Source organism: Lepidochelys olivacea (genome assembly GCF_965140295.1).
Source record: "Lepidochelys olivacea isolate rLepOli2 genome assembly, chromosome: 4".
In the NCBI taxonomy this organism is placed as follows: domain Eukaryota; kingdom Metazoa; phylum Chordata; order Testudines; family Cheloniidae; genus Lepidochelys; species Lepidochelys olivacea.
In genome coordinates this window covers 72,749,551-72,776,152 of record NC_140414.1, presented here as the reverse complement: position 1 = coordinate 72,776,152, position 26,602 = coordinate 72,749,551, and the positions used below count along the sequence as shown (strand labels likewise).

Below are 26,602 nucleotides of genomic sequence, written 5' to 3'. Positions count from 1 at the left end.
ACTTCTATTGACCGAGCTTATTTTCTTATACAGTACTATTATTGGTTTATATGTGATCCTGCGAGCAGTGTCCTAGCCTTACTTACAAGTGGTTTAGTGCACACATTATTTTTTATTAAAATGGATATGTAGCAAGCTGGGAAGCCTGTAACTCTTCTGCTCTAGCTGGCATTATTTCTAGTTATACTATGATTTTCTCCTGTGTAATTTTGTAACTGTTGTTTGTGCAGATCAGTATTGCCTTGATACACTCACGAATAACAGGGGAGAGGTACAGTGATTGCCTTTACACAAATTGCTATTTTACATACCGTCACCATGCCTCAGGGGTCACAGCTGAGAATACCAGGACAAACTGGTGGCAGACCCACCCCAAACTGGTGGTTATTCTTCCATAAGAAATACCAAGCCAGTAACAAAAGTGTAAACACTGGTTAATAAGTCAGAAATGAAGTCTCCTTAGGTATCCCAGCCCTTGTTTCACCACGCAGACACTAGACTTTATGATGAATGGTTATTTAAAACCAATTTCATCAAACAAAGGGCTCTTTTAATCTCAAGAGATCATCCACATAGCCAGGTTAATATAGAACTCAGACCTTACCCAATAATCCTGCTGTTGCCAATCTTTTGGTATCTAATATCTAGAAGTTTATTTATAAGACAAAAGAAGGAGGAGAAAATTAAAATGAACAAGGAAAACGAATAACTCAGTGCAAAGTTCTTGTATCAGGTTTGAGGCAGTGATGGAATAAATTGATGGCTTGTAAAGGCTCAGGTAACTTCCAAAAGGTTGGAAAGTCCTCAGTCCTTTGGTTGGAATGCTCCTTTTAGTGTAAATTCATAGTCCAGCAATTAGAGCAGGAAAAAGGTAAAATGGAGATACTTCCAGGATTTTTTATGCCTTTTTCCATGTGGAGGGGATGCTCTCAGTCTTAGTTTGTGGAAAATTACAGGCACAAGATGGAGTCCAGGGTCACATGAGCAGGTCACATGTCTTTGCGTGCTTTGATGAGTCAGAGGAGCAGCCATTACCCACATTCTGGCTAAAACATCCCCCAGAGAGGGTTACCGGGTGGGCGCGGGGAGACCAGCTTCTTCTATATCCATTGTGAGAGCTAAGTGTCTTTAATGGGCCATTAACTTGAATAGTCTGTTCACAATGTGCTGGCTAGACTGGATGCAACTACCTTGAGGGTGTTACCCCAGGAGCAAATGTAACCCACACACGTTCTGGGTGTGGTGGTGTGTCCCATCTAGTATCACCAAGACCACTTAGAGAGAAAGAAAATGAGTCTGCTCTACAGCCTCAGCTAACAGCCAGTTGGCATTTAGCTTATGTGGTAGAGGCTCATGCATTAAGCTCCAGAGGTCCCTGGTTCAGTCCTTCCCACCGACGACTGGGGTCTGTCAGGGTTACAAGGGGGGGCTCTTCTGGGATTTCAGCTGGGAATATTCTGAAGCTCAGGACCCGCTTCCTCAGCTAGGGGAAGTATGTAACCCCCACACACATCCTGGGTGCAGTGTTTGTTGTGTCCTATCTAGTGGCACCAAGACCACTTAAAGAGAGAGATAAAATGAGTCTGCTTTACAGCCTTAGCTAACAGCCAGTTGGCTTTTAGCTCATGTTCTAAGCTCCAGTGGTCCCTGGTTCTATGCTGCCCACCGATGACCGGGGTCTGTCGGCGTTACACAGACACATTTGAAATAAAGCTATATAGTCTTTGTTCATAACTTCAGATAAAAAATTATACTTGCATATAAACAGGATAATCATACTTAGCAAATCATAACTTTTCCAATGACACCTTATATGACCTACTTTGTACAAGATTTGTTGCTATTGTATAACAGTGGTGCCAACAATGATATACATGGTAATATTTTAATTATACAACATCACACATACTTATTACCTTAAACATAATAATTCTTTAAAAAATTTCAACTGCCTTTGATAACCAAATATTACCTGGGGATTTGTATCGTCACCTAGATATTCCTTATACTATTGGGGAAGCAAGCTTAGAGGTCTGTAGAAATAGACTGCTGCTGTTTGATAGATGTGACAGTTTGTGCAAGACACCCAGAACTGTGAGCCACTGTGTTGCCACTTCGCCTCAACAGGAGTGAACTTTGCTACTTCTTGTCCGGTTTGCCAGGACTCTGCCAGTCCAAAACCTTGCTTTGCAGGGAACAATTAGATATCTTTGTGGAGCAGAGGTTATCAGTGGCTATTAGGCAAGATGGTCAGGGAACCCCAAATCCCAAGTTTCCCAGACAGGTTTTCCTGCAGTGTATAGTCCCTCTCACTGTACATTCGCAGAAGTTAAGTTTGCTACTTCCAAAGAGACCATGTACACACCAACCTGTTGGGTTACTTGAGAACTCACTCTCCACTGTTTATACGTAGTACTGAGATGGTTGTGTAATAAAAAAGAATGAGTTGATTAATAAAGAACAGATATGTAAGTGATAGGAAGCAAGAATCAGTTAGACAGATAAGTTTACAAACAAAACAAATCAAAACATGCTTTCTAGTGAATAAAACTTGATTTCAACTAGTTTTGTCTTAACAGATTTCTCATTTACATCATGTTTCCAGAAACTCTTGCCTTCGGGTCAAGAGGTCCAGCTTTCATAGGCTCAAAGGACGTTGTCCATTTATGTCCCCCTAAGTGATGGGTAACTAAAACGCTTTTTTGCTAACCCCATTTTACTCAAAGTCCATTGTCTCTGCCTCAAGAGCCAGGAAGGCTTCCTTTGGAGCAGATTCTGTCCCCCAGTGTGATTGTTAAATGGTCTCTCCCACTTGTTTAGCTTGATGGCTTTGTTTACCTTATATGTAAATGTATTTTCACTGTCCTCTGCTTGTTACCGAGCCAGTGAGACAGGTAAATACACATTCCTTTGTCTAGGACAGACCTTCCAAACACATTTTATGAACATCTTAACAGCACACATCTATAACTCACTGTGCACAACCACTACATACATCACACAATAATTTTTAAGACCAGTGTGTCATCAGTTTAGATATGATCACTTACATGATGCCTTTGGATATATATTTTATGACAACAGTGTGCTGGGGAAGTGAATGTGTCAGGCCTGATGTGAGTTACAGTGGGCAGGGGGCCCGCTGCCAGTTGGCACTGAGGGTCTCCCAGGATCACAGCAGAATTTACTAATTTCCTGTACTATAATTTGCTTGTATGGAATCCTGTCAGTTTATATGTGAAGTGTTCAAAGTTGCATTAGGGGAAAAATGGCAAAATAAAACTCTTATTTTTGGAACTTCTGCTGTTGAAAAGAAGTTTTAATAATAAGATCACTAGTAAATTAAATAACTCAAGTTTTCACAGTTCTTATAATTAAGCAAGCAAACAAAAACCCTTTAGAGATGGACTCTCCAAAATTCTTGGGGAAAAAATTCCATGCATTTGCCTTCCCTTCTTCCCCACCAGAGAGAGGTGAAAGTTATATTGTATTATATTTTATATTAAAGGAAAAATTAGTCAGTCCCTTCACCTTCTAAAAATATGGCTTTAAAATGTAATAAGTGTTCCCTCACCCTTCAAAGAGAATGTTCTGATTTGGAAAATAAAACGTTCCACCTACAGAATTCTGAGGATACTGCTTTTCTCCTGCTGTCCAGTCACAGTAATGACCTATTTTCTCTGCCCAGGGCTGCCCTCTGCCTCTGTTGATAGGATAGGTTAGCCCTCTGGTTAAACTAAATCCTCTCCTTCAGATTAAATGAATGCCCAAATGTGGGGGTGGGGGAAGGAAATCTTTCTCATGGCAGGGATTCTGCAAGAACCTTTACCCTGCTTGAGCCACAATCCTTTCCCTGGAGTTGGTATGTCCTAGTCCTTGCAGAGAAGCAGTCATTTCTTCCAGCCTCTGCATTCCATTTCACAATTTCCCTGGGCTGTTTCCAACCCTGAATTACTGGCCTTTCTCTTAGGTCACTCTCCCTCACATCTACTGTACATCAGACACGCTCCTAGCTCCTCTCCCCAGATCCCTTACAGACTGGAACCAGGCTGATCTGTAGCCCAGATCACTAAGCAAACTGCTGCTCTTTTCAGATTCCTTTACTGAGGAATAGGATCTACCTTTGATTTCTGTTTTCCTCATCCCAGCAGGCCTTGTTGTAGCCCATAATCTCCTGATTTGGGATAAAACCCGACAGAGGTGAGCTCTTCTTGAAGGCCCAGCTCATTCTTAGCTAAAACATTATTTTTCTTGTTGATATTATTCAATAATGTTATGAAGATAAAAGTTACAGTCACGAGAGATCTTGAGTTATGCTGTTTTTCCATACATTTCTTGTTAAATACATGTTAATTCGTTTGTTTTAAATGATTTTTTTTTTTTAGGTCAGTGTTCAAGACTAGGTGGAAGAAGTGTCTCTTGAGAAAACTTGAGGGTGAAGAGTAGAAGTCAAGAAGGATAGGGGGAGAGCAGCATAATAAAAGATCTGGAGTCACTTATGAGATGACAAGATCAGGGGAGCACCAGTTCACAGTAAGCTGGCAGAATGAAGAGTACAAGCAGCAAAGAAGAAATTATTGAGATTTAGGGAAGGGCAGATTGCTGTGCATAGCCTGGAAGATGAGGATAAAGAGTTTGAATCTGATGCTTATAGAAAATGGAAACCAGTTCAGAAATTCAAGTATGGAGAGAAGGGGGAATTAAGGGGTCCTAGACAGAGCAGTGAGAAAAGAAGATTACTTTAGCTGCAGCACACTGAATAGATTTGAAGGAAACAATGTCTGAATCCAGTAGGCCAGCGAAGGAGATACTGCAGTAGCTGAAGGAAGTGGTGACTAGGGCATGGATCCAGGGTTTTAGTGGCAGAGATGAAGAGGAAGGAATGGATTTGGAGATGTTATAAAAGAAATATTGCTGTGATTTAATCTATACCTTAGTTGCAGGGAGTAGGGAAAAAGGAAGAGGGAGCAATGTTTTTAATAAAATTTCAAAGTCTCTCTCTACTTAACTAACTAACCTCCTTCCCCCTCTCTAGGCACAAAAAGCCCAAACTAGTCAGTATAGCACTTTCATGTGAAATTTTGGACTTCACTACTTTTTTCCATGTGAAAAAAGGCTATGTTGCCAAATTCTCATAGAAAAACAGCATTTAAGGGAGATAAAATAGTAGAGAGTAAAATGAGAGAGTTTTGCTACTTGTGCATAGCTCTTCTATTTTGCAAGTAGACCCTGGATATTTATGGAGCAACCACAGATTCCCTGGAACAAAATGCATAAAATTTTGGCAGCAGGTTTTCCCATCAAACCCTGGAAACATCATCTGGGCTGCATTTATCTAACTCTTGTAGAGATGTGTTACTAAGTTTATTGCAGAAGTTTTAGGTAGTTAATAAAGAGAAGTGTTGACACAGAGTCTAAACCGACTTCTTCAGCATCTGTGAAGTTTGCCTTTTAAAAAAAAAATTCCAGAATTTTTTCAGTCCTGCTGTGCAGTTTTTGGGGAGATGAAACTCATTCCTCCCAACTTAGGAATTCAGGCCATAAGGCTACATACACTACAACCTTTTCATGTCACACTATTGCCTCCTCAGCAGTGTTCCCTTCCTGCAAAAATTTTCAGATACAGTGCAGACTCCATGTCCTTGGGACACAGTAATTGTCTAGGTCCCCATATGTGGCAGCTTTACCTGGATGCTACTTTCAGCACAAATACTACATGGTTTCTGTGTTATGTAAGCCATTCTGATGGGGTTCAACAAGGACAAGTGCAGAGTCCTGCGCTTAGGACGGAAGAATCCCATGCACCGCTACAGACTAGGGACCGAATGGCTAGGCAGCAGTTCTGCAGAAAAGGACCTAGGGGTTACAAAGGACGAGATGCTGGATATGAGTCAACAGTGTGCCCTTGTTGCCAAGAAGGCCAATGGCATTTTGGGATGTATAAGTAGGGGCACTGCCAGCAGATCAAGGGACGTGATCATTCCCCTCTATTTGACATTGGTGAGGCCTCATCTGGAGTACTGTGTCCAGTTTTGGGCCCCACGCTACAAGAAGGATGTGAAAAAATTGGAAAGGGTCCAGTGGAGGGCAACAAAAATGATTAGGGGACTGGAACACATGACTTAGGAGGAGAGGGTGAGGGAACTGGGATTGTTTAGTCTGCAGAAGAGAAGAATGAGGGGGGATTTGATAGCTGCTTTCAACTACCTGAAAGGGGGTTCCAAAGAGGATGGATCTAGACTGTTCTCAGTGGTAGCAGATGACAGAACGAGGAGTAATGGTCTCGAGTTGCAGTGCGGGAGGTTTAGGTTGGATATTAGGAAAAACTTTTTCACTAGGAGGGTGATGAAGCACTGGAATGTGTTACCTAGAGAGGTGGTGAAATCTCCTTCCTTAGATATTTTTAAGGTCAGGCTTGACAAAGCCCTGGCTGGGATGATTTAGTTGGGGATTGGTCCTGCTTTGAGCAGGGGGTTGGACTAGATGGCCTCCTGAGATCCCTTCCAACCCTGATATTCTATGATTCTGCAGCCCCCTCTGCCCAAAGATAATTTCACTGAGTATAATTTAATTTAACTACTGTTAAAAGAAAGGGCCAGATCCTTACGTGATGTAAATCGGTGTATCAACAGTGACTTCAACAGAGCTGTGCAGATTTTCACCACCTGAGCATCTAGCCCCAAATCTGTAAATCTACTACATCGTCCCTAGCTTTTACAGCCCAAAAATGAAGGGAAGCTGAGAAAAATCAAATTGTTTTACTTACCACTACTATAATTTGCTTTGTTCTGAAATCCTTCTATTACATGCAAATGCATGTAATTTTTATAAATAATAGCAATAAGATAGAACGTGCAAATAACCTTCCAGGAAAGCAATAGTTGTAAGGTTTCCTTGCAAATTGTGTTTTTAACTAATTTTAAAAGGGTATTAGTTTCGATTTTCTAACTTCTCATTGATATTATTTAGTATCATGATGTCACCCTGCAAGATAATAGGCCTAATTCTCCTCTTATTTCACCAAAGTTATTCTTGATGTAAAGGGGTATGAGAGGAAAATCATGTTTTTACAGTATAACGTAGAAACAGTGAGAGAACATAATTAGAATTCCAGCTCCCTCTTTTGTGCTCTCCAACCAGGTGTAAATTAGCATTGAAAAATATTCAGGCCACGCAAGTGTTCCTGTAAATCTGATTACTTGTACTAAGAGTGTGGTTGATCCAAGCGTGGGAGTGTAAGTAGTGGCCAAAGGAGCATCCATCACATCCAACCTCAATCATATGGATCACACTCCTTCTCCAAAAGCCCTGACTTGGCATTCACCGTCCAAGGCTCAGTATGTGGAAGAACGAAGCAGACCCTCTGAACAGTGAACAGTTCTGGTTTCTGTGGAGCCAGGATTGAGGCCTGACTTCTTGTGATTTATGGTTTCCTTTGTGTTCAAGGTTTTGGTCCCATGATGACTGGTCAGTTTAACAAGCACATACCCCAGCATACTGTTGAGAGCACTGGGCAACTGGAAGTTCTAAAGCAGATACTTTGGTCCATCTGAACTTGGCATAGAACAAGTTGAATGAGGGATTGCAAAAAGTGGCTTAAACTTCCCCTTTCTATTTACCTTCTCCTGGAACTATTGAGTGCAAGGCTGGTCAAAGCAGCTACTAAAGATTTCAAGAAGCTGCAACCACAGCAGGAGGCTGAGGCAGTGTAAGAGCATCCTAGTCATGTCCCTTTCCTATAACCACACCTTGTTTGGAAGCTACATTCCTCTTGCACTAGCATGGCCCTTTGAATCTGGTTATGGTGACTACACAGCCAGAATCTGCCGGACATATGGCACAAAGCGGTGTTTTGATTTTTTTTTTTGTAAAAGCAGTGTTGTTAATTCCAATCTTCTAGCCTAGTTCCAATGTGGGAAACTCAAGAACAGATGCTGATGATCCTACTAACAACATCTTTTTCTATAAGTAGTCTCCATAAGGTTGCCAACTTTGTAATATTTAAGAACCAGACACTCCAGCAGGAGTGCTGGAAGCTCCCCTTCCCCCTGAGGACCCGCCCCTGCGCCGCCCCTTACCCCAGGCCTCACCCCTGCTCCACCTCTTCCCCCAAGGCCCCGCTCCTGCCCTGCCGCTTCCCACTGTGAGGCCCCACCTCCTGTTTGCTCCTCTTTTCCCCCTTCCCTCTGTCGCTCACTGCTTTTCCCCCTCTCCCTGCATGGGTCAGGAGGGACTTGCCTGCAGAGCTGGGGCTGGAAGCTGCAGCTGCCCGATGCAAGTGGGAGGTGGCCCTGGCTGAGTAGGGGCTGGCCCGGTTGATGACCGTGTGCCTCCCCCACCCACAGTAACCAGACTTGGGGTGTCGGGTCAGTAGATCTGACCAGACACCCTCAAATCCCCTTTCAACCGGACTTTCCGGTAGAAAACCGGACATCTGGCCACGTTAAGTCTCAATGATTTCAGTGGGCCTGTTCATGGCATAAGGGTCTATTCAGGTTGGGGAAGGGTTTCCAAATCTCGCACACAGTTTACATACCATCTACCTAATATTTCCCTTGTAGTTGCATTTCCTATCCTGCACTTCTTTTGTGCAGTGTTTAACCCCAGAGGAAACTACATTTCAGTGAGATGTGAAGTGATTCTTGGGTGTATCTGTAAGTCTGTAAATCACTTCAGAAAGCCAAGAGTCACTCTGGCTAAAATACACTATAAATTCAAATCAATATTATCATTCCAAGAAGTTTTTAGATAGGATATTGCTGTTCAGAGATCATGGGGTGTTCTTAGAAATAAATATTTAATATATTTTAAAATATTACATTTTGAAATTTGTGAACAAATACTTTACATAATGAGAACATCAGCTCTAGACCCCACAACAGTACACATGGCAAAGAAGTCACAATAGGCTTCCTCTTATTAATGGGACAGCCACTGAAAGGGTAAAATATTCCATCCTAAAATCTGTCATTGGCATTTCAGGAAAAAGAGGAGGATGGGGTGTATTTTAGTTGCAGTACAGCAACTAACCTGTGCCTATCAAAGGCATCTGCCTCAATTTTAGATCTGACTTTCTGTTTTAGAATAAACTGGGGGTTCATAAACTAAATAGCTTGCGGGGAGGGGAAAAAGTCAAGCTTACCAAGAACTGCTTGTCATACCCTATTAGCTCTTTTTCTGGCTAACTAAGAGAGATCTGCATGGGCTTTAATGGATTACTGGTTAACCTAGACATGTATGATTTGAATCTCAATACAGATTCTTTAAAATGAAGAATTAGAGTGGTACTGCATCCAAAGTGAAGTTAGCATTTCTTAAAGTTAGCATTACTTAAAGAAGCATATGTGGACTCTGCTCTTTACTAGAAAATTCACTTTCAAGTCCCTCACACAAATAATACAGTTCTGCTGTTGCTTTAAGAAGGAGGTGGATGACTTTCATGACAAAGCAGACCTAGATTCTCGGCTTCTCCTAATCCTATAGATTTTAAGAGCAGGAAGATAGTTTGTCTAGAGGCTTAAAACTTTTGACAGGCTAATAAGGATTTGTTAACCTTAGACAACAGTATTACTTAATATGAATACACTAAGCTCAACAATATGGTATACACAGTATTACTTAAAAAGAAAAGGAGTACTTGTGGCACCTTAGAGACTAACAAATTTATTTGGGCATAAGCTTTCGTGAGCTACAGCTCACTTCATCCGATGCATTCAGTTTTTTTCCACTGAATGCATCCGATGAAGTGAGCTGTAGCTCAGGAAAGCTTATGCTCAAATAAATTTGTTAGTCTCTAAGGTGCCACAAGTACTCCTTTTCTTTTTGCGAATACAAACTAACATGGCTGCTATTCTGAAAACAGTATTACTTGTCTCAAAATGCCATTAAAGTACTTGATCCACGTATAGAATTGTTTTCGTAAACTGTTTCTAGTTGTGCTTTGCTTAAAAGCCAATATTTTTCTAGTTTATATTCCAAGTTCAGAAAAGATCCCCCTCTGATGCTGTATGTGTTTCGAGGTCTGAGTTTTTCAAACGAATTTTAAAATGTAAAATATGTGAATTGAATGTAAATAGGTGGAAATCCAATAAAGGAATCAAGAGTTTAAAGGAAATTTGGGAGTGCAAATAGATTTAATTTGTATTTAGTGTAAATGTCTCCACTGCATATCGGTATATTTTGTGCAGCTCCCACAGAAAGGGTGTAACACATATGTATGGCTTCCAAAAGGACTGCTAAGAGACTCATTCACCTTCACATTATTCCAGTTTTCTGCAAGTGTAACTCCACTGAAATCACTGGTGCACAACTGGAGTAATGCAATGGTAAACCAGGCCTTAACTTTTTTATTTTTGGGTTCTTTCAAGTAGTCTAATTTTAATCCAGTAAAGTGAGAGATAGTAGTTGACACAGTAAAGAAAAAGGTGTTAAGAGAATCTCTTCACAAAATAATAAATAATGTGATCCAATATATGTACATAAGCTGCCTTATTGATATAAGTAAAAACTCAAGTACCTGTTTGAGGATATCTTGAAACAGGTGTGGTGCAGCCTGTTCACATATTACTTAATGTGTAAGTTGCCCATAAAAGACGGTGGTCCTTGCTCTGTCTAGATTTTTCTTTATTGCATCCATAGCTATGTTATCAAAACACTGCTTAGAGTATGATTTGCTCTGTTCTGGGCTAGTTGTTTCTTATACCTTCAGAAGTTTAAAAAATGTTTTTAGAAATAGATATATCAAACAAAGCACTCTTAGGAGGGAGAAATTTCTAAAACAGCTTTAATTTCCATACCCTTTTGTGCAATGTGACACTTGGGGACTGCTTCCATTGTTTTGTAGTTTAAAGCGGGGAGAAGAAACCGTGCCCTTGGTTTTGTTTCTGGAACCTGAGAGGAGCAGTAGCTACTGGGTGTAATACATTCATGCAAATGACCTTTTAGAAGGCACGTGTAAGTGTAAAACTGCCTTGCGTGCTCTGCTCTGTGCCTGTGACTTATCCTGCTGAGCTTGCTTCTGGTGCTGTCTCAGAGAAAGAAAGGTATGGGAAAGGGTTAACTGCTTACTACCAACCACTGAAAGGCACATTTGCAATTGCTCCCGCTCTGGTCTTCCTTTTTGCACCTCATTCGCTCACTGCTGCGCTTCACTTCGAGGCAGATCCTTTGACCTAAAACAGATTATTGTGGACGCACGAAGGACACAGCAAGCTGTCCGTGCTTTTCAAGGAGGAGATTTGGCTCTAAAATAGGACACTAAGCCTTTCAGACTTATGCCTATTTACCTAGTCAGCTCGATGCAGTGTTTCTGGGTGCTTAGTGGACTCCTGTGGAATCAGCCAGGAAACAAAAGCAGAAGTGGCAGCCGCTGCAAATGTGGGAGTCTGTGCCATTAAAGGGAAGCAGTTGCTAATAAGGGCCTGTGAGACCTAGGTTTCCTTGGTTTCCATGACAGTTATTAGGAAGCACAGAAATTGAATGGTCTCCCACAATGCTCTAGGGGGGAGAAAGGGGTGCACCAGTGACAAGGTAGAGTAGTTATTACTCACAGTAACTCGTCTGTCTGAGAATGCAAAACTCTCTGGATTATTATGTTGTGCAGTTTTTTTTCTTTCCCAAATGTGGTTTGCTTTACTTTTTTGATGGAAGACTGGCTTGTGCTACAGTGTCTCAAATACTATTTTCCCCTTTTTATTTAGAAACTGAGCTTGGCAAAGCCAGGATATGAACAATTATACAGGTGGGCTACTCAGGGGGAGTGAAGATATAAGGCATCCAATCAGGTATTGGCAACCTGCAGCACTGTCAAAATGCCCCTCCAACAGATTTCTGTAATCCCAGCGCGGGAGACCGCCAGCAATGGGAGAAGTTCAATGGGCAGAAACAAAGAGAAGAGCAAGGAAGTCGAGGTAAGAGGAAGGTTTTGATTTGATACAATAGGAAAAGCCAATCCACACTAGCTAGCATTTCTGTCTGCTCAACAGGATGTACTGTGCTGTAGCTTTGGACCAGCACTACACATGATCACAGCATGCTTTAGTAGACCGAAATTGAATTCCTATAAAACTAATAACAATATACTAAAATGCATCTCTGAATTGGGGGGGGGGGATTAAAATATTTCTTATTGCTGAAAGAGGAGGTTGCAAATTGCAGTGCCAATAGCATGGTTTTTGTTACGATTCATTTAAATATTTAAATGTTTAACTCTTTTATGAGGTATGTAGCCCACTAGCATTGAAAGACAATGGATATTATTCCGTATACATGTGCAGATTTTCAGATGTCAAGGCAGTTTGAACATTTTAGTTTCTTGTTCCTAGTTCTTGGGGGGGGGGAGGGGAGAAGAAATAGCCTAGAAAGAGTCCTCTTTAAGGGAAAACATTTATTATGTTAACGTTAACGTCTGTTTCACTAATATGCATGTACTCCTTGTGTTAAATATAGGCACATATTCTATAGCCTACAAATTAGTCTACATTTTCATTTAAAATGCATCCGTTTGTTTTGTTTTTCATCCATTGTCCCCTGCCTTTCATGAAAAAGATGATTAAAAAGCAACAAATATTATTCCACCAGTATTAATAATCAGGTTTCGCCTATTTAAGAGAATATTCTTGGATCATAATATAATGAAAAAGTAAAAATGTAAATGTAAATAAAATGTAAATATCTCCACAATTGTTTCTAAGTTTTGAAAAGTGTTTTGTGCGTGGGCGGCAGAGATTCTAGCTTAAAATACCTATCAGGAGTAGGTGACACCTTACAAAACAGCGAGGCTGAGACGATATGAAAAATAAATACTGTAGCAGCTAAAGCTGCCCAGCCCCCTTAAACAATTTTTTGCTTGGGATATATTCCCAATTAATCTTTAACAAACATTTTTTCTGTTCTGGATATTAACCTTTCTATCTGGAAAACAAGTGTGGGTGTGGAGAAAACAAATGAGAATATTTTAATGATGAACTGGGAGAAAAGTAATAAAGTTCACTGAATTTCCAAAGAGAAGTGGTATTTACAACCTCCCTTTTTTAATCATTTGTATGACTTTGTTCTCAATAAATAATTTTAGAGACTAACAGATGACTGATGTTTCCAGGGTTGTGTGTGATGGTGGAAAATACTGGTTAATTTTTGACTGATTTTAGACTGAGAAACTCTTTTGGTCTGGTAATTGGCTTAAGACAAATGTAGCAGTCGTTGTTTTCTGATTTTAAATTTCAGTGAAGAATATCCTTGACAATGTCTTTCCCCTAGAAGTGAAAAAAAGTATCTTTTTCCAAATGCACTGTGCTAATCAGTGTTTATCAAACTTGATAATGCCTAGCGTTTTCTGTGCTTGGAACACATTTTAATTTTTTCCATAATAGTGATAAAGATTGAAGTGGAAGGTGTTCAAATTAAGATTTCATATATGAAAATCTAACATGTAAAATGATACATAGAATAAATTAACTTTCTTTAATTTTTGATTTAAATTATTTTTGACAGAGTAACACATTTGTTTAACGTCCACACAGAGTTAATTAAAATCAGTAGAATTGTCTTGTGCTCCACTGTGGGTGATTTTTGTCCGGTGATGGGCTGAATCAAATCATTTTGGAAAGAATCAGATGCCTCTGAGTACAAATGTTTGCTGGTTTTCATACAGATGTGTAATTGGGAAGAGCACACTAGTTTGCAGAATTTATTAGGTTCATGAAAGTTTAATTAGTTTTTACTTTTTTTTTTTTTTTACAAAAAATTGTGCCTCTTACAGAGTATTGGTTAAAATGCATATTCAAAACTGCCCTCTGCTGGACAGCATGTCTGATCTGCTCAACTATATGGTCCTCCCTCTGTCCCGTGGCCACAATTTATGCAGGATAAAAGACCTAACGCTACTAACTGCTAGTGGAGATTCTCCTTTAGATCATGTGGTAGGGATGTCTTTCCAGAGCTGAAGGCCGTTGAACAGGGCAATTGAAACTGTTCAGATAAAACCCTAAGCATATCTGAAATGTATGCTTGGTTTTGATTCTTCTGTGTTTGTGGGTATCTGATAAGGTTCACCAGCATTGTGCTGAAGTGGGCTAATATTTGGGTTCACAGAAAAGGTCTTTTGTCCTGCCAGCTGTTCTCTCTCTCTCTCTATCCTCTGTTCTCTCCCACTCTCACCTAGAAACCTTCCTCAATCCCATCCCAATCCACATCTTATTTTTGTCTCCAGTAGCAGCCTTCCCCTACTGCTAGGCTCAAGAGGTATATTGATACCCTCTATCCTTCCTCTGGGTTTTTAGGAGCCTCTGAGTAGCTGCTTCCCCTCCTTTTCCACCAGCAGGTTGTGTTTTTTATTTGTTGGGAAAGTGTCTTTGAAAGCCACTGTCCTCTAACCATCAGAAAGATCTTCTTGGGGGTAGAACCAGAAGGCTAGTTTAGTAGAACAGGGAAATGCGCCCTCTTATTCCCTGAGTAGAGTCCGAAAGATGCTCTATAATCCCTGGCTACTATGTGTGCATAAAAGGTGGTCTAACAAGTGGTTGGTAGGGAATTCCCTTGGGTTTCCCAATTGCTGCATTAGAGATGATGGCGGAACCTTTCAGTTCTTGTCTATTCACGTGGCTGGCTGCAGTGAGAGAAGCCTCACAGTGTGTAATAGTGTGAAGGGCAGCTGTATACTGGTTAAGCCAACAGAAGGACCTCAGAACTATACAAAGTTCAAGACCTACTGCTGCATGTTTCTAGTCTCTCCTGGGAGCACTTCCACCGAATGTTTTATTTCAGTAAAGGATTTTTCACTTTTAAGACAGGTGGTTGGCTGATACTGAGACATTCTCAATAATATCATTAAGTGCAGGGTTACTTAGAGCCCTCAACCACATGAATATTCTCGCAATATTGGGAGCACCAACACAGCATACACATATGAGGATATGTTTGCAATGTGGTCTGCCTCTTGAGAGCGTGATGTGCAATTTCTTTGTGGGAGTAAAAGTGTGGGTGCAATTCAAAGATGCTCAACTTTTTTTTAGCCACATAACACATTTTCTGGTTAGCTTGTCTCACTGTGTATTGTTGAAGTCATGGTTAGCAGTAGGGTTCTACGTAAAATGTAAATAATAAAGAGCCAGGTCCATTCTTCGTGCACACTGTGCAGTTCAGGAGAAAAGTGGAGGACAAAAGTGGCTTTGGGCCACTTTTGCACTACCATCCTAATCCTGAGGCCACGGGACACTGGTATTGTTCTGAGAAGCAATTTATCGTAGCCTGAAGGCTCCTCAAGGGACTATTCAGACAGCCAGGGATTTTCAGGGAATGGGGGGGACACAATCACACCCTCTTTTCCACAGCCAATCCCATGTGCTTGTGGCATGGAGAGGTGGGTTTTACCGGCACTACTACAATAGCTGTGTACTACATCTCCTCAAGGCAAGGAGAATCTTCCACTAGCTTTAGGGCAGCTTTGCATTCAGGAATGCAGGGCAGGCTCTGGCCCAAAAGGTTTAGTTGAGCAAGTTTTACATGTCCTCCTTCTCAATCTATTCCTCCACCAACACTGTGTAAAAAAGGGTACTTGCAAATAATGAGGAATGAATTGGTGGTTGTAGACAGCCCTTGTAAAACTTGTAAGTGTGTTTTTTATATTCTATGGTTACACTGATTTTTTGCAATGTACATTTTTCTGAAAAGCTGGAGTGCAAATAAATATTTTGCCTTTACGCCTGTGTATGAGAACAAGCCAAATTCTTTCTGGATGTAATTCCATTGGCTTCAGGGAAATTGCAAGACAGATGAATTTGCTACTATATATTTTAGGCCCTGAGAGACCTATAGTTATATTAGAATTCTGATTTATATACAGAATATAAAATTTCTGGGCACTCATTTCAACCCCCCCCAAAACTCTAAGTAAACAAAAACCCCTAGGTATGCCTAACTTGTATGTGCAGCATCCCACATGCGAATGGGAAAACACTAAAGCCTACGTTTTCAGAGGAGTCCAGTTATGTTTTAGGCCTCTGTGTGTGTTTGTCCCAACTGAACTGTTAAAATCAATTGAAGCTGTGACTCCACAACACTCCTAAAAATCAGGGCCCCGCTATCTGATGTTGAGCACTGTAAACTTGTCAAAACTTTTGAAAATCTAGGCATCAATGAGTTGAGATGGGCAGAATAGACCTCCTAATGATAGTACTTGTGTAGCTGTGCTGGAGAGCTGTTGGGCTTCCTTTCCTGTGATGCCAGGTTAAAGAAGTGCTATGGATGTGTCTCCAAAAACCCAGGGTAGATGAGCAAGAGATGCTTACATTCCCTTATGATAAATTCTTTTGACTAACCGGGGGCCGACGCTTAGGGTTACCCATAAGGAGTCTCCATCTGTGCCTGACTTTGCACAGGCATGGATTGCCCCCAGGGAGGAAAAAAGAGCTTGAAAATGTCATTTGTATGTGTTAGAGTAGTTTAGCCAAAGCAAGTAAATGAAGCTTATCTGACACAATATGCAACACCAATATAGAGCTTACAGAGAATAGCAAGCTACTGCTGCTACTGTGGGAAACAAACTCTCCCTCTTTTTCTTTACTGGGTGAATGTATGAATTGTGATTATAAAGGATAACGATAAGTAGCATGATATGACCAGAAAAAATGGTAAACACAACCAAACCAAATTTTTTCCCTGGCATTGATACATTTTGTACCTATCTTCTACATTTGTGACTCAGCTAATATTTTCTGGAAATAGAATATTGCAGGACATATAACATTAAAATGATTAACATAATGACTGCCCATCAGCATACATCAAAAATAACATGAGCTTATTTCTGAGTAACCGCATATGAAAAGATAACCTTGATACGTACAGTAAGAAAATGATAGACATCAGTCAGTCAATCTTGTGATCTACCGCAAAGTAACTTGCGAGTTAAATTATGCCATTGCTGTAAAATGTTTGCAATAAATTACTTTAAAAGTGAAGCATTGTTTTAAAATATATTGTTTAGCATGATGATTAATAAACAAAAGATCCTGAAGAATGGTATAGTAGCTATCATTAAACAGTTAACATTTACAAGCAATTGCTATACCACGTCATTAGAGCTTCCATGGTTATTTTCCATTCTTTGCAAAGAAGAAATACCATTGGTAGCTTACTGGTAAATGTTAACTTTATACTTAAGACTGCTACAAATTAATATTCCTGTAGACTATGCTACCCAGGCAGAGCTACAGGACAAAAACTAGTCCCCTGGACAAAGCTTTTCATGGAATTCCTGTAGAGCAGGGGTTCTCAAACTGGGGGTCGAGACCCCTCAGGGGGTCGCAAGGTCATTACATGAGGGGTCGTGAGCTGTCAGCCTCCACCCCAAACCCCGCTTGCCTCCAGCATTTATAATGGTGTTAAATATATCTAAAAGTGTGTTTAATTTATTAGGGGGATCGCCCTTGGAGGCTTGCTATGTGAAAGGGGTCACCAGTAAAAAAGTTTGAGACCCACTGCTGTAAAGAGGTTAGTGGTGGGGGAAGAAGAAACTTCCCTTCCTTCGCACCAATTTGACAACAGGGTATGGAACACCAGTCAGTATAGCTGCTCTGCATCTGTGATGACAACCCATGGTCTGTAGGAACATGTGCATCCATCTGTATAAGTGCCATCTCTCTTCCATGGTTTATCATGGAATATACCAGCACGTTATTCTGTGGTGCAAAGGGGATGCTGAGTCCCCATTTGTGTCCCATCAATGCTTCTCTCCCATGCCATATAATCTCATATACATCAGAATGGTGACAGATCTGCAGCTTTTTAGCTCTGGCATGTTAGCGGGGGCAGAATTTGGCTAACAGGGAGCCTGAGACAGTATGATATTTGAATTTGAGCATGTTATGTTTTTTATAAAGTCTGTATCTGTATTTTAAAAGAGAATTGCATTCTAATAAGTCTGTCAATGAAATGTTTTGCATCAATTTAGTGTAAAGAGCATATACTATTTTTCTAAACAGATCTCCTCTGTTCAAGTGAGAAATCAAGCTGACATCGAATGGTGATTGCAAATGCCAACCTAGAGTAATTGCTAACACTTATTTGAAATGCCAGGCTAAAGTAACTGCTAACATTTACCTTAAAGCTCACAAATAGCTTAGAAGTTATTGACAAGCTTTGTGAAGAGGATGCTGGTAGCTGAATGTTCTTTCTGCACATAAAGTGGATTCCCTTTACATAAGCTACAGTTACTCAAATAAAAAGGGAGATTCCTTTTAAAAATACAATGATAATATTTGGTAAGTAGCATATATTTAGCTGCATTCTAAAGAAAATGATTTGTTCATGTACATCTGTACTGTATTTTCACTGTTAATTGGGAACTACATACAGAACTATTTGGTACTCAAAACCTGTCACATTTTCAGTATTAATGAAAACAAGTACAGTAGTAAAAATCACAAATATATATGTTGTCTGTCAGTTGCAAAATTAGAATAAATTATGTTTAAATGTAATTTTTAAGATAAAGAGGTACATGGTTTTACTTATGTAATTAAGTGTAACAACTATTTTAATGATTACTAAAGGGGAAAAATCAGAGCAGCTTCTGATATGCCTAAATTAGGTTATTGAAAATTGCGGATGCAATTAATCAGGTACTAATAAAAATGAGGTAATATCAGAGTACCATGGTCGTCCTCTCTGCTGGATGGAATCAGGCCTGCTAAATTGTTGATGCTTGTCACCTTTTAGCATGTGGGCAAGGATACCAAAGCCCTAATACTACTGACAATTAATGAAATTATTCTTCAGCTTAGGTGGCAGATACTTGTGTTGCTGAAGTTCTTAAATTCTGTTCCCAGTGTTGGCATCTGTGTAATTTAACAGGCAGCCTTGTTGCCATTCTACATTTATTGCCTGCTAACTCATACAAATTAGTTACCAGTAGTGTTGGAGTTTTTATTATCCTTGTAGACCAGCTGGTCGAGGGTTACAAAATCACAAACGCTCGAAGATGATTATTTTTATCTGAGAGGATAGAGCAAAGTACTCAGACATACTAACTAGGGTTGCAGAAAATGGTGTTGGCAACTCTAGGCAACGCTGTTTCTTTTTAGTCTGTGGTGAGCAAATGCTCCAGCCTGGTATAGAGCATACTGTACTGCTGGAGGTGCCATCTTTTGGATAAGACATAAAACCAAATCTCTGACATCTATTGTTGTCCTATGGCACTTCTCACAAGAGTTGGGGAGTTAGCCCAATTTTCTTGGACACATTCCAAATTTCAACAATTACCTTGTTACATTGAATTCCACCTGTAGCTGCAATTATAAGCTATTCTCCATTTCCTGACCAAATTTATATGTAGTTTTATGTAGCTAAGTTACAGTCACTTCTTGTAATTAAAGTAAGTATATTTTGTAAGTCAGTTTGTGAAGTACTTAGGATTCTTCTAGATGTAAGGTGCTTTGTAAAGGTAAATCCTTATTTAAACCTTCTGATTCGTGTCCTGCAGTTTTGGTATTAGTATTGTGTTGGTCAGTTATGGTGGGCCTGGATGTCAGCAAATTTCATGAAACTGAAAAAAGAAAACTTAGTTCTTTTGTTCTAACCATTTTTGACTCCTTGTTGCTGCTCGATATTCCTTTGAATGGCAAATAGTTCTTCGGTTAGCAGTAAGGAAATAGGAGATTGCTTGCTGTGCCTTTATTAGCTTCCTCTAGAACTATCACCATTCCTCACTGGCTGCTTTGCCTGATAAGACTACATAAGTGCCAGTGGCTACCGAGTATGACGGTCAGGCTCCTTAGGAGAAGGAGGGGATAGCAGCACTTTTCACCCATTTGAGTCATCATGTATTGGGGGTGTGCCAAATAAGAGTATCGATTTTTAAAATTGCATTTCTCACTGATAAACAGTTGAAACTTTAGAGCCCATATCTCACTAGCTGTCTTCTTTCTCTACATTCATAGTCAGTGCTTAAAATCTGATGAGGCGTATTTCTTGCTGCTTCTAAAGTTTGCCTGCAAGCCTTGTGGAGAAAGTCTGTAATTCCTGATGGCTCTGGAACTCCCAGTAGCATTCACTTGAAGTGGGTTGTTCAGTCTAAGTTTAAAAATGTATGAAGAACGCCTTACTTTGGATTTACTTTCATTTAGATTTCAATTCAACATTTGTCTGAGATTTTAAATAGTTTTAAGATCAAATGGTATTTTCCTGCTTAGTTTGAGATATAGTGTATTTTGGTGCTTTGCTGGAATAACAATATAAATTGGTCAATGGTAAGAAGAACAATAAAAGGAAAAGTTTGCTTGTCCAAATATGCACAACAAATATTTGCTTTGCTGATAAATGGTGGAAGCTTTTTCCCCTCATTAGCTAATACATTTGTTTTTGTTTATATTGGATGGTGCTCTTTCATTCACTTGTGTTTCAGAGAGGTGCCTGATTATGGCCTAAAGTTCTAGGCAAGGGCATAGTTGAGGTCTACCCCAATCACTGTTCTGGTGAGTAAATCTGGCTCTTCAGTGGAGCTGTTTTGATTGTTTTGATCTGGAAATTGGAAGGCTGGTAATGTGCTCTCCATGCTACCCACAATTCTTTCCCCATTATAAACAGCTTTGTTATGGAAACAATAACTCCAGCTTTGGGAACAAACTGGGAGGTTTGAATCCATGTGTTTGTGCTTTGCACCTTTGCTACAGAAATGGTGAGGTGTTTTTCATGACTTTAGCAAGATTATTACTTTTAAGGCTTTTCTATTATTTAATTGCATACATTGAAACTTCCCCACTAGAAGTGGGAAATTATATATAGCAATTACGTATATGTTTTTAAAAATCTCTTCAGTGTTGAATGATGTACCAACTATATAGGGGATTCCTGAAGTGCAGTTTCAAACCTAGTACACCTCATATTTTTTGAGGGTGGAAAAGTGCAGCTAGAACACAAGAATATTCCAGAGAAACGAGAGTAAAAGGGGCCCTTTAAGGGCTCCCAGGTAAGGTTATTTCTGGGGGCTTCTACTCTGGTCAGTCCTTCCTTCCCTTTCCTCTATCCCCATTCTCTGTGCTTGTGTTTTGTTTTGTTTCTAGAACAAGTTAGGCATAGCCTTCTCTTTGTTGTATTGGCTACTGAGCACAGTATTTAGTCAGCATCAGACCCTGCATTCTAAGATTCACTTTGAGATTGGTCTCTGATCTGGAGCTCTTACCAGGAAGCAACTGCCTCTGTCAGCTGAAAGTTTAGTAAGGCCAAAAATGCAGTTCTGGTTAAAGGCAACTGTTTCAGCACTGACCAAGTGGCTAATTTCAACCATACAATTAATTAAATATCCACTTCTGAGAGTCCCCAACGGTTTACATTTATAAATAGTTATTAAATACCCACAACCCCATAAAACATACTTTGTGATCCTCACTTCTGCATCTTCCACAGTGTCCCTTCTTCTTCCTGTGTGTCTATCTCCTAGACTGTAAGATATTTCAGGCAAGTGCTGACTTTATTTTGTGTATTATATAGCAATGAGCACATTGTCAGCACTAAAAAAATTGATAATTATAATGTAATAAAAAAGTAGGGCTGTCAAGCGCTTTAAAAAAATTAATTGTGATTAATCGCACTGTTAAACAATCGGAGAATACCATTTATTTAAATATTTTTGGATGTTTTCCACATTTTCAAATATATTGATTTCAATTATAACACAGAATACAAAGAGCGAGCACAGTGCTCACTTTATATTTATTTTTTATTATAAATATTTGCACTGTAAAAAAACAAAAGAAATAGTATTTTTCTATTCACCTAATACAAGTACTGTAGTGCAATCTCTTTATCATGAAAGTTGAACTTACAAACCTAGAATTATGTACCAAAAAACTGCATTCAGAAACAAAACAATGTAAAACTTCAGAGCCTACAAGTCACTCAGTCCTTCAACCTGTTCAGCCAATCATTTAGACAAACAAATTTGTTTACATTTGCAGGAGATAATGCTGTCCTCTTCCTGTTTACAATGTCACCTGAAAGTGAAAACAGGTGTTTGCATGGCACTGTTGTAGCTGGCGTCGCAAGATATTTATGTGCCAGATGCAGTAAAGATTCGTATGTCCCTTCATGCTTCAACCACCATTCCAGAGGATATGCATCCATGCTGATGATGGGTTCGATCCAAAGCAGTGCAGACAGCGGTATGTTCATTTTCATCATCTGAGTCAGATGCCACCAGCAGAAGGTTGATTCTCTTTTTTGGTAGTTCGGGTTCTGTAGTTTCTGCATCAGAGTGTTGCTCTTTTAAGACTTTTGAAAGCACCTTGTCCGTCTCAGATTTTGGAAGGCACTTCAGATTCATAAAGCTTGGGTCAAGGGCCGTTGCCGTCTTTAGAAATCTCACATTGGTATCTTCTTTGTGTTTTGTCAAATTTGCAGTGAAAGCGTTCTTAAAATGAACAACATGTGCTGGGTCATCATCTGAGACTACTATAAAATGAAATATATGGCAGAATGTGGATAAAACAGAGTAGGAGACATATAATTCTCCCCCAAGTAATTAATGCATTATTTTTTTAACAAGCATCATCCGCATGAAAGCATGTCCTCTGGAATGGTGGCCAAAGCATGAAGGGGCATACAAATATTCAGCATATCTGGCATGTAAATACCTTGCAATGCCAGCTACAAAAGTGCCATATGAATGCCCCACTCTCAGGTAAACATTGTAAATAAGAAGTGGGAAGCATTATTTCCTATAAATGTAAACAAATTTGTTTCTCTTAGCGATTGACTGAACAAAAAGTAGGACCAAGTGGACTTGTAGGCTCTCAACTTTTACGTTGGTTTGTGACTGAGTTCAGTTATGTAACAAAAAAATCTACATTTGTAAGTTGCACTCTCACGATAGAGATCACACTACAGTATTTGCAGTTGTGAATTGAAAAAAAAACTATTTTTTGTTTACTTGTGGCACCTTAGAGACTAACCCATTTATTTGAGCATAAGCTTTCGATGCATCCGATGAAGTGAGCTGTAGCTCACGAAAGCTTATGCTCAAATAAATGGGTTAGTCTCTAAGGTGCCACAAGTACTCCTTTTCTTTTTGCAAATACAGACTAACACGGCTGTTACTCTGAAACCTATTTTTTGTTTATCATTTTTATAGTGCAAATATTTGCAATAAAAGATAATAAAGTCAGCAATGTGCACTTTGTGTTCTGTGTTGTAATTGAAATCAATATATTTTAAAATATAGAAAAATATCCAAAAATATTAAATACATTTGAATTGATATCTTGCTGTTTAACAGTTTGATTAAAACTGTGATTAACTGCGATTAATTTTGAGTTATCGCATGAGTTAACTGCGACTAATTGAAAGTCCTAAAGAGTAACATTTTACGAATTATAGAAAAACATATGTAACCAAAAAATTTGAAAGGCAAACTATTAATTGATTGCATTTCATTACTCACCTTACTGTATGTAAATGGAAGGAAAAGTCGCACATTTTTGTTTTGTTGTTTTGGGTTTTACCCTCTCCACTGTAGAAATCAGGTCTGAATCAGTGCTCAATCAGGCTCTAAACCTTTTGCCTAAGGGCAGTTTAGTGTTTTTTACAGGTAATTTACAATTCCTCCTTGAGTGGAGTTCATCTGGGATACTTATTCTTAGAGCAGAAGAAATCTCTGGAGTAAACTTTCACTTCTGTATACTGCAGCTTAGAACTGCAACATCTGTTAGTAATAATGGGTGGGAATAATCCACTGAGCCTGGCACTGAAAAAATTGTCTCTATATCTAATGCATTATCTTTTTCCGATGCAATGGTTTAAGCACAGAAGTGTGGTATATTCACCTTCTTCTCAGTGGAAGCTACCAATATGACATGCAGCTTCCTATCATTTAGAGGTGGTTTGGGTTTTTTTCCTGCTCTTTTATGAGGCTCCATTTATTGTAAACCTGACAAATTCTACACACAAACATTTACTACTGTATGAATAATTTCAGCACGTTGGACAGCAATCAAGGTTTATCAGTCAGCCTCTGCTTCCTCTATCCCTAGTCTATTCTTATCTGTACAATTTGAAAAATGGTATTTGAAAAATATCTGTTGGCACATTTCATACTTTCTATTTAACATTTCAAGTATTTTTGCAATTTTTGTCAAAAGCTAAATATTTTGTGCTTTCATCTCAAAGATATCATCGTTTCTTTGTTTCTCATGGAAGACAGTGTAAGGAGGTAGAGGGGCAGTGGAGGATGAGGTGGGGAGGAAAAGGAAAGAGAGCGAGAGAGACAAACTGCCATTTTTCAGCGATAATAGCAATGTTTTGCCTGAGACTACTGCATGAAAACCTGACTTCCTGCCAGAACAGAATTTTGTCCCTTTTGCTATTGTGACAAAGTTCCTCCTCTGCCTTGGTGGGTACTGCGCTTATTGGCGGATTTGCTTGCCTCAGAGGTTCACGGCAGTCCTCAGTTTGGCCACTTTCGTGGCTCAAATCTGCTGTTCACTCAGTTAGCCTCGTCACTGGCCAACCTGGGGAAAAGGAAGAACAATAATATCCACAGTCTCTGCTGATCCACCTAGTGGATTGGGGAACAGGTCAGAGACCTTCCCCTCTGGTAGAACCAACAGTCCAGTTCAACTCCTCCAGTATCAAGTAGGGAGTTGGGGGCATGGAGGGATGGAGGGAACCTGGGCCTGCCCTCTACTCCGGGTCCAGCCCAGGGCCCTGTGGATTGCAGCTGTCTACAATGGCTCCTGTACCAGCTGCGTGACAGCTACAACTCCCTGGGCTACTTCTTCATGGCCTCTGCCCAACACCTTCTTTATTCTCACCACAGGACCTTTCTCCTGATGTCTGATAATGCTTGTACTTCTCAGTCTTCCAGTAGTATGCCTTCTCACTCTCAGCTTCTTGCGCCTCTTGCTCCCAGCTCCGCACACAAACTGAAGTGAGCTCCTTTTTAAACCCAGGTGCCCTGATTAGCCTGTCTTAATTGATTCTAGCAGCTTCTTGATTGGCTGCAGGTGTTCCAATCATCCTGTCTGCCTTAATTGTTTCCAGTAAGTTCCTGATTGTTGTGGAACCTTCCCTGTTACCTTATCCAGGGAAAAGGGACCTGCTTAACCTGGGGCTAATATATCTGCCTTCTGTCACTCTCCTGTAGCCATCTGGCCCAACCCTGTCACACTATGAATACAGTACACTAGAGGAAATGGTCACCTTTCACCCTTGACCAAATTAGTGAATTCTCACAAACTGGCAGAAACTTTCATTTTTACATTAACAAAGTGGAAAATTGGTAGTTTTGCACAGTATTCTCTGATATTTTTCCTTTTTAAAATCATTTATTTTCCCACTGTAATAGTGGGAATGTGGGCCTCAGTTTCTATTTTCTTCTTTTATTTTCTTAAAAGTTGTATTTATGTCTACAATACAGTGGTCGCACTTAAAAAAATTCTGTTTTGAAAGACAGTACGGGTTCCAATGTTACTTCTCATTTGAGGAATAGGGAATATCTCTTAAACCATTAGAAATTTTTAAAATGGAAGAAACATTTGAGGGAGCCCACTGTACCTGGGCATTCAAAATCTGTTGTAACAGAGTAAGTGACCACATTTGAAAACATGGCCTAAAAGGTTTAGACTTCAATTTTTATTGCAGATGCTCATAGAACAGTAATGCAAACTGGTTGGAGTCGTTAGAATAGTTGCAAGTAAAAGCCTACTCCACTCACTAAGATGGTGCTTTGACCTGAGCTGGCAGGACACCTTCTTGAAGCTTTGAAGGGGGTGAGGAGACCTTCATCCTCTTTTTTTGGTGTTAGGTGCTTCATATGGAGTTGGGTTAGAGGATGGGACGAACACTTGACCATCACACCCATGTTGAGTTGTGGTTGGCCATTTGCAATAGCAAGGGAGTTCATTATTTTGTGACTACCCAGAGGCCTTTTTTAAATCCTTCTCCTGGGTATATCCAGTCATTGTTTGGTGCCTCTTGATCTATTGTGCTCACTGTGATTGGGTTGGTAGTTGCTTGTCGATTATGTTTGTTTTGTCAATTTTTTTAGTGTGCTTTGTGCTCAGTTATTTGCTGTTTGAGATCAGGCAGGATTCCCAACACCATCCCAAAGTGAATTTCACATTGTGATTTGGTTGGTTTTTGCTCTTCAATCAGACTGGCTTGTTATGCTTTAATTGTTGCTGCTTTTGCATATGTCCAGTAGGGATTGTCACGTTAATAAAGCCAATTTTGGAATTCGTAAACTTGTGCAGAGGTTGCAAAGCATTTGGCCTGGGCAGATTGGTAGTCTAGAATCCATTTTAGCCCAAGATATTAAATTCCTCCACAACTTTTCATTCTTAGCATTCACACAATGAAAGAGTTGTGGGGGATTTTAGCAGTTGGGGCCATGTCTCTCCATTTTGAATGAGGGAACCAGAGTTTGTGTCTCCTTACATATTTAAGTTCTGTCTGTTTAGCCAGTTTGAGAACTGAACTGAGCTAATGTTTGACAACTATGTTAGGAAGGTACCATTTAAACTCCTGTTTTGTTTATTTAGTTAAAAGTAGGACTGTTGATTAATCACAGTTAACTCACATGATTAACTCAAAAAAATTAATCGCGATTAAT

At 39.8% G+C, this 26,602-nt stretch overlaps 1 protein-coding gene across 7 annotated transcripts in view; it reads left to right on the top strand.

Annotated features, from left to right (window-relative positions):
- MARCHF1 (membrane associated ring-CH-type finger 1) overlaps positions 1 to 26,602 on the top strand; it is a 482,864-nt gene that overhangs the window by 197,507 nt on the left and 258,755 nt on the right. For 4 of the 7 annotated variants that reach the window (XM_084626288.1, XM_084626291.1, XM_084626286.1 and 1 more), the window contains one exon: positions 11,700 to 11,909. In XM_084626288.1, the coding sequence (XP_084482414.1) occupies positions 11,811 to 11,909 (99 nt within the window). In that variant the 5' untranslated portion in view covers positions 11,700 to 11,810. Of the gene's footprint in view, positions 1 to 11,024; positions 11,043 to 11,170; positions 11,530 to 11,699; positions 11,910 to 26,602 lie in introns of those variants that run through there. The other 3 variants (XM_084626290.1, XM_084626287.1, XM_084626285.1) reach the window with 3 other exon arrangements.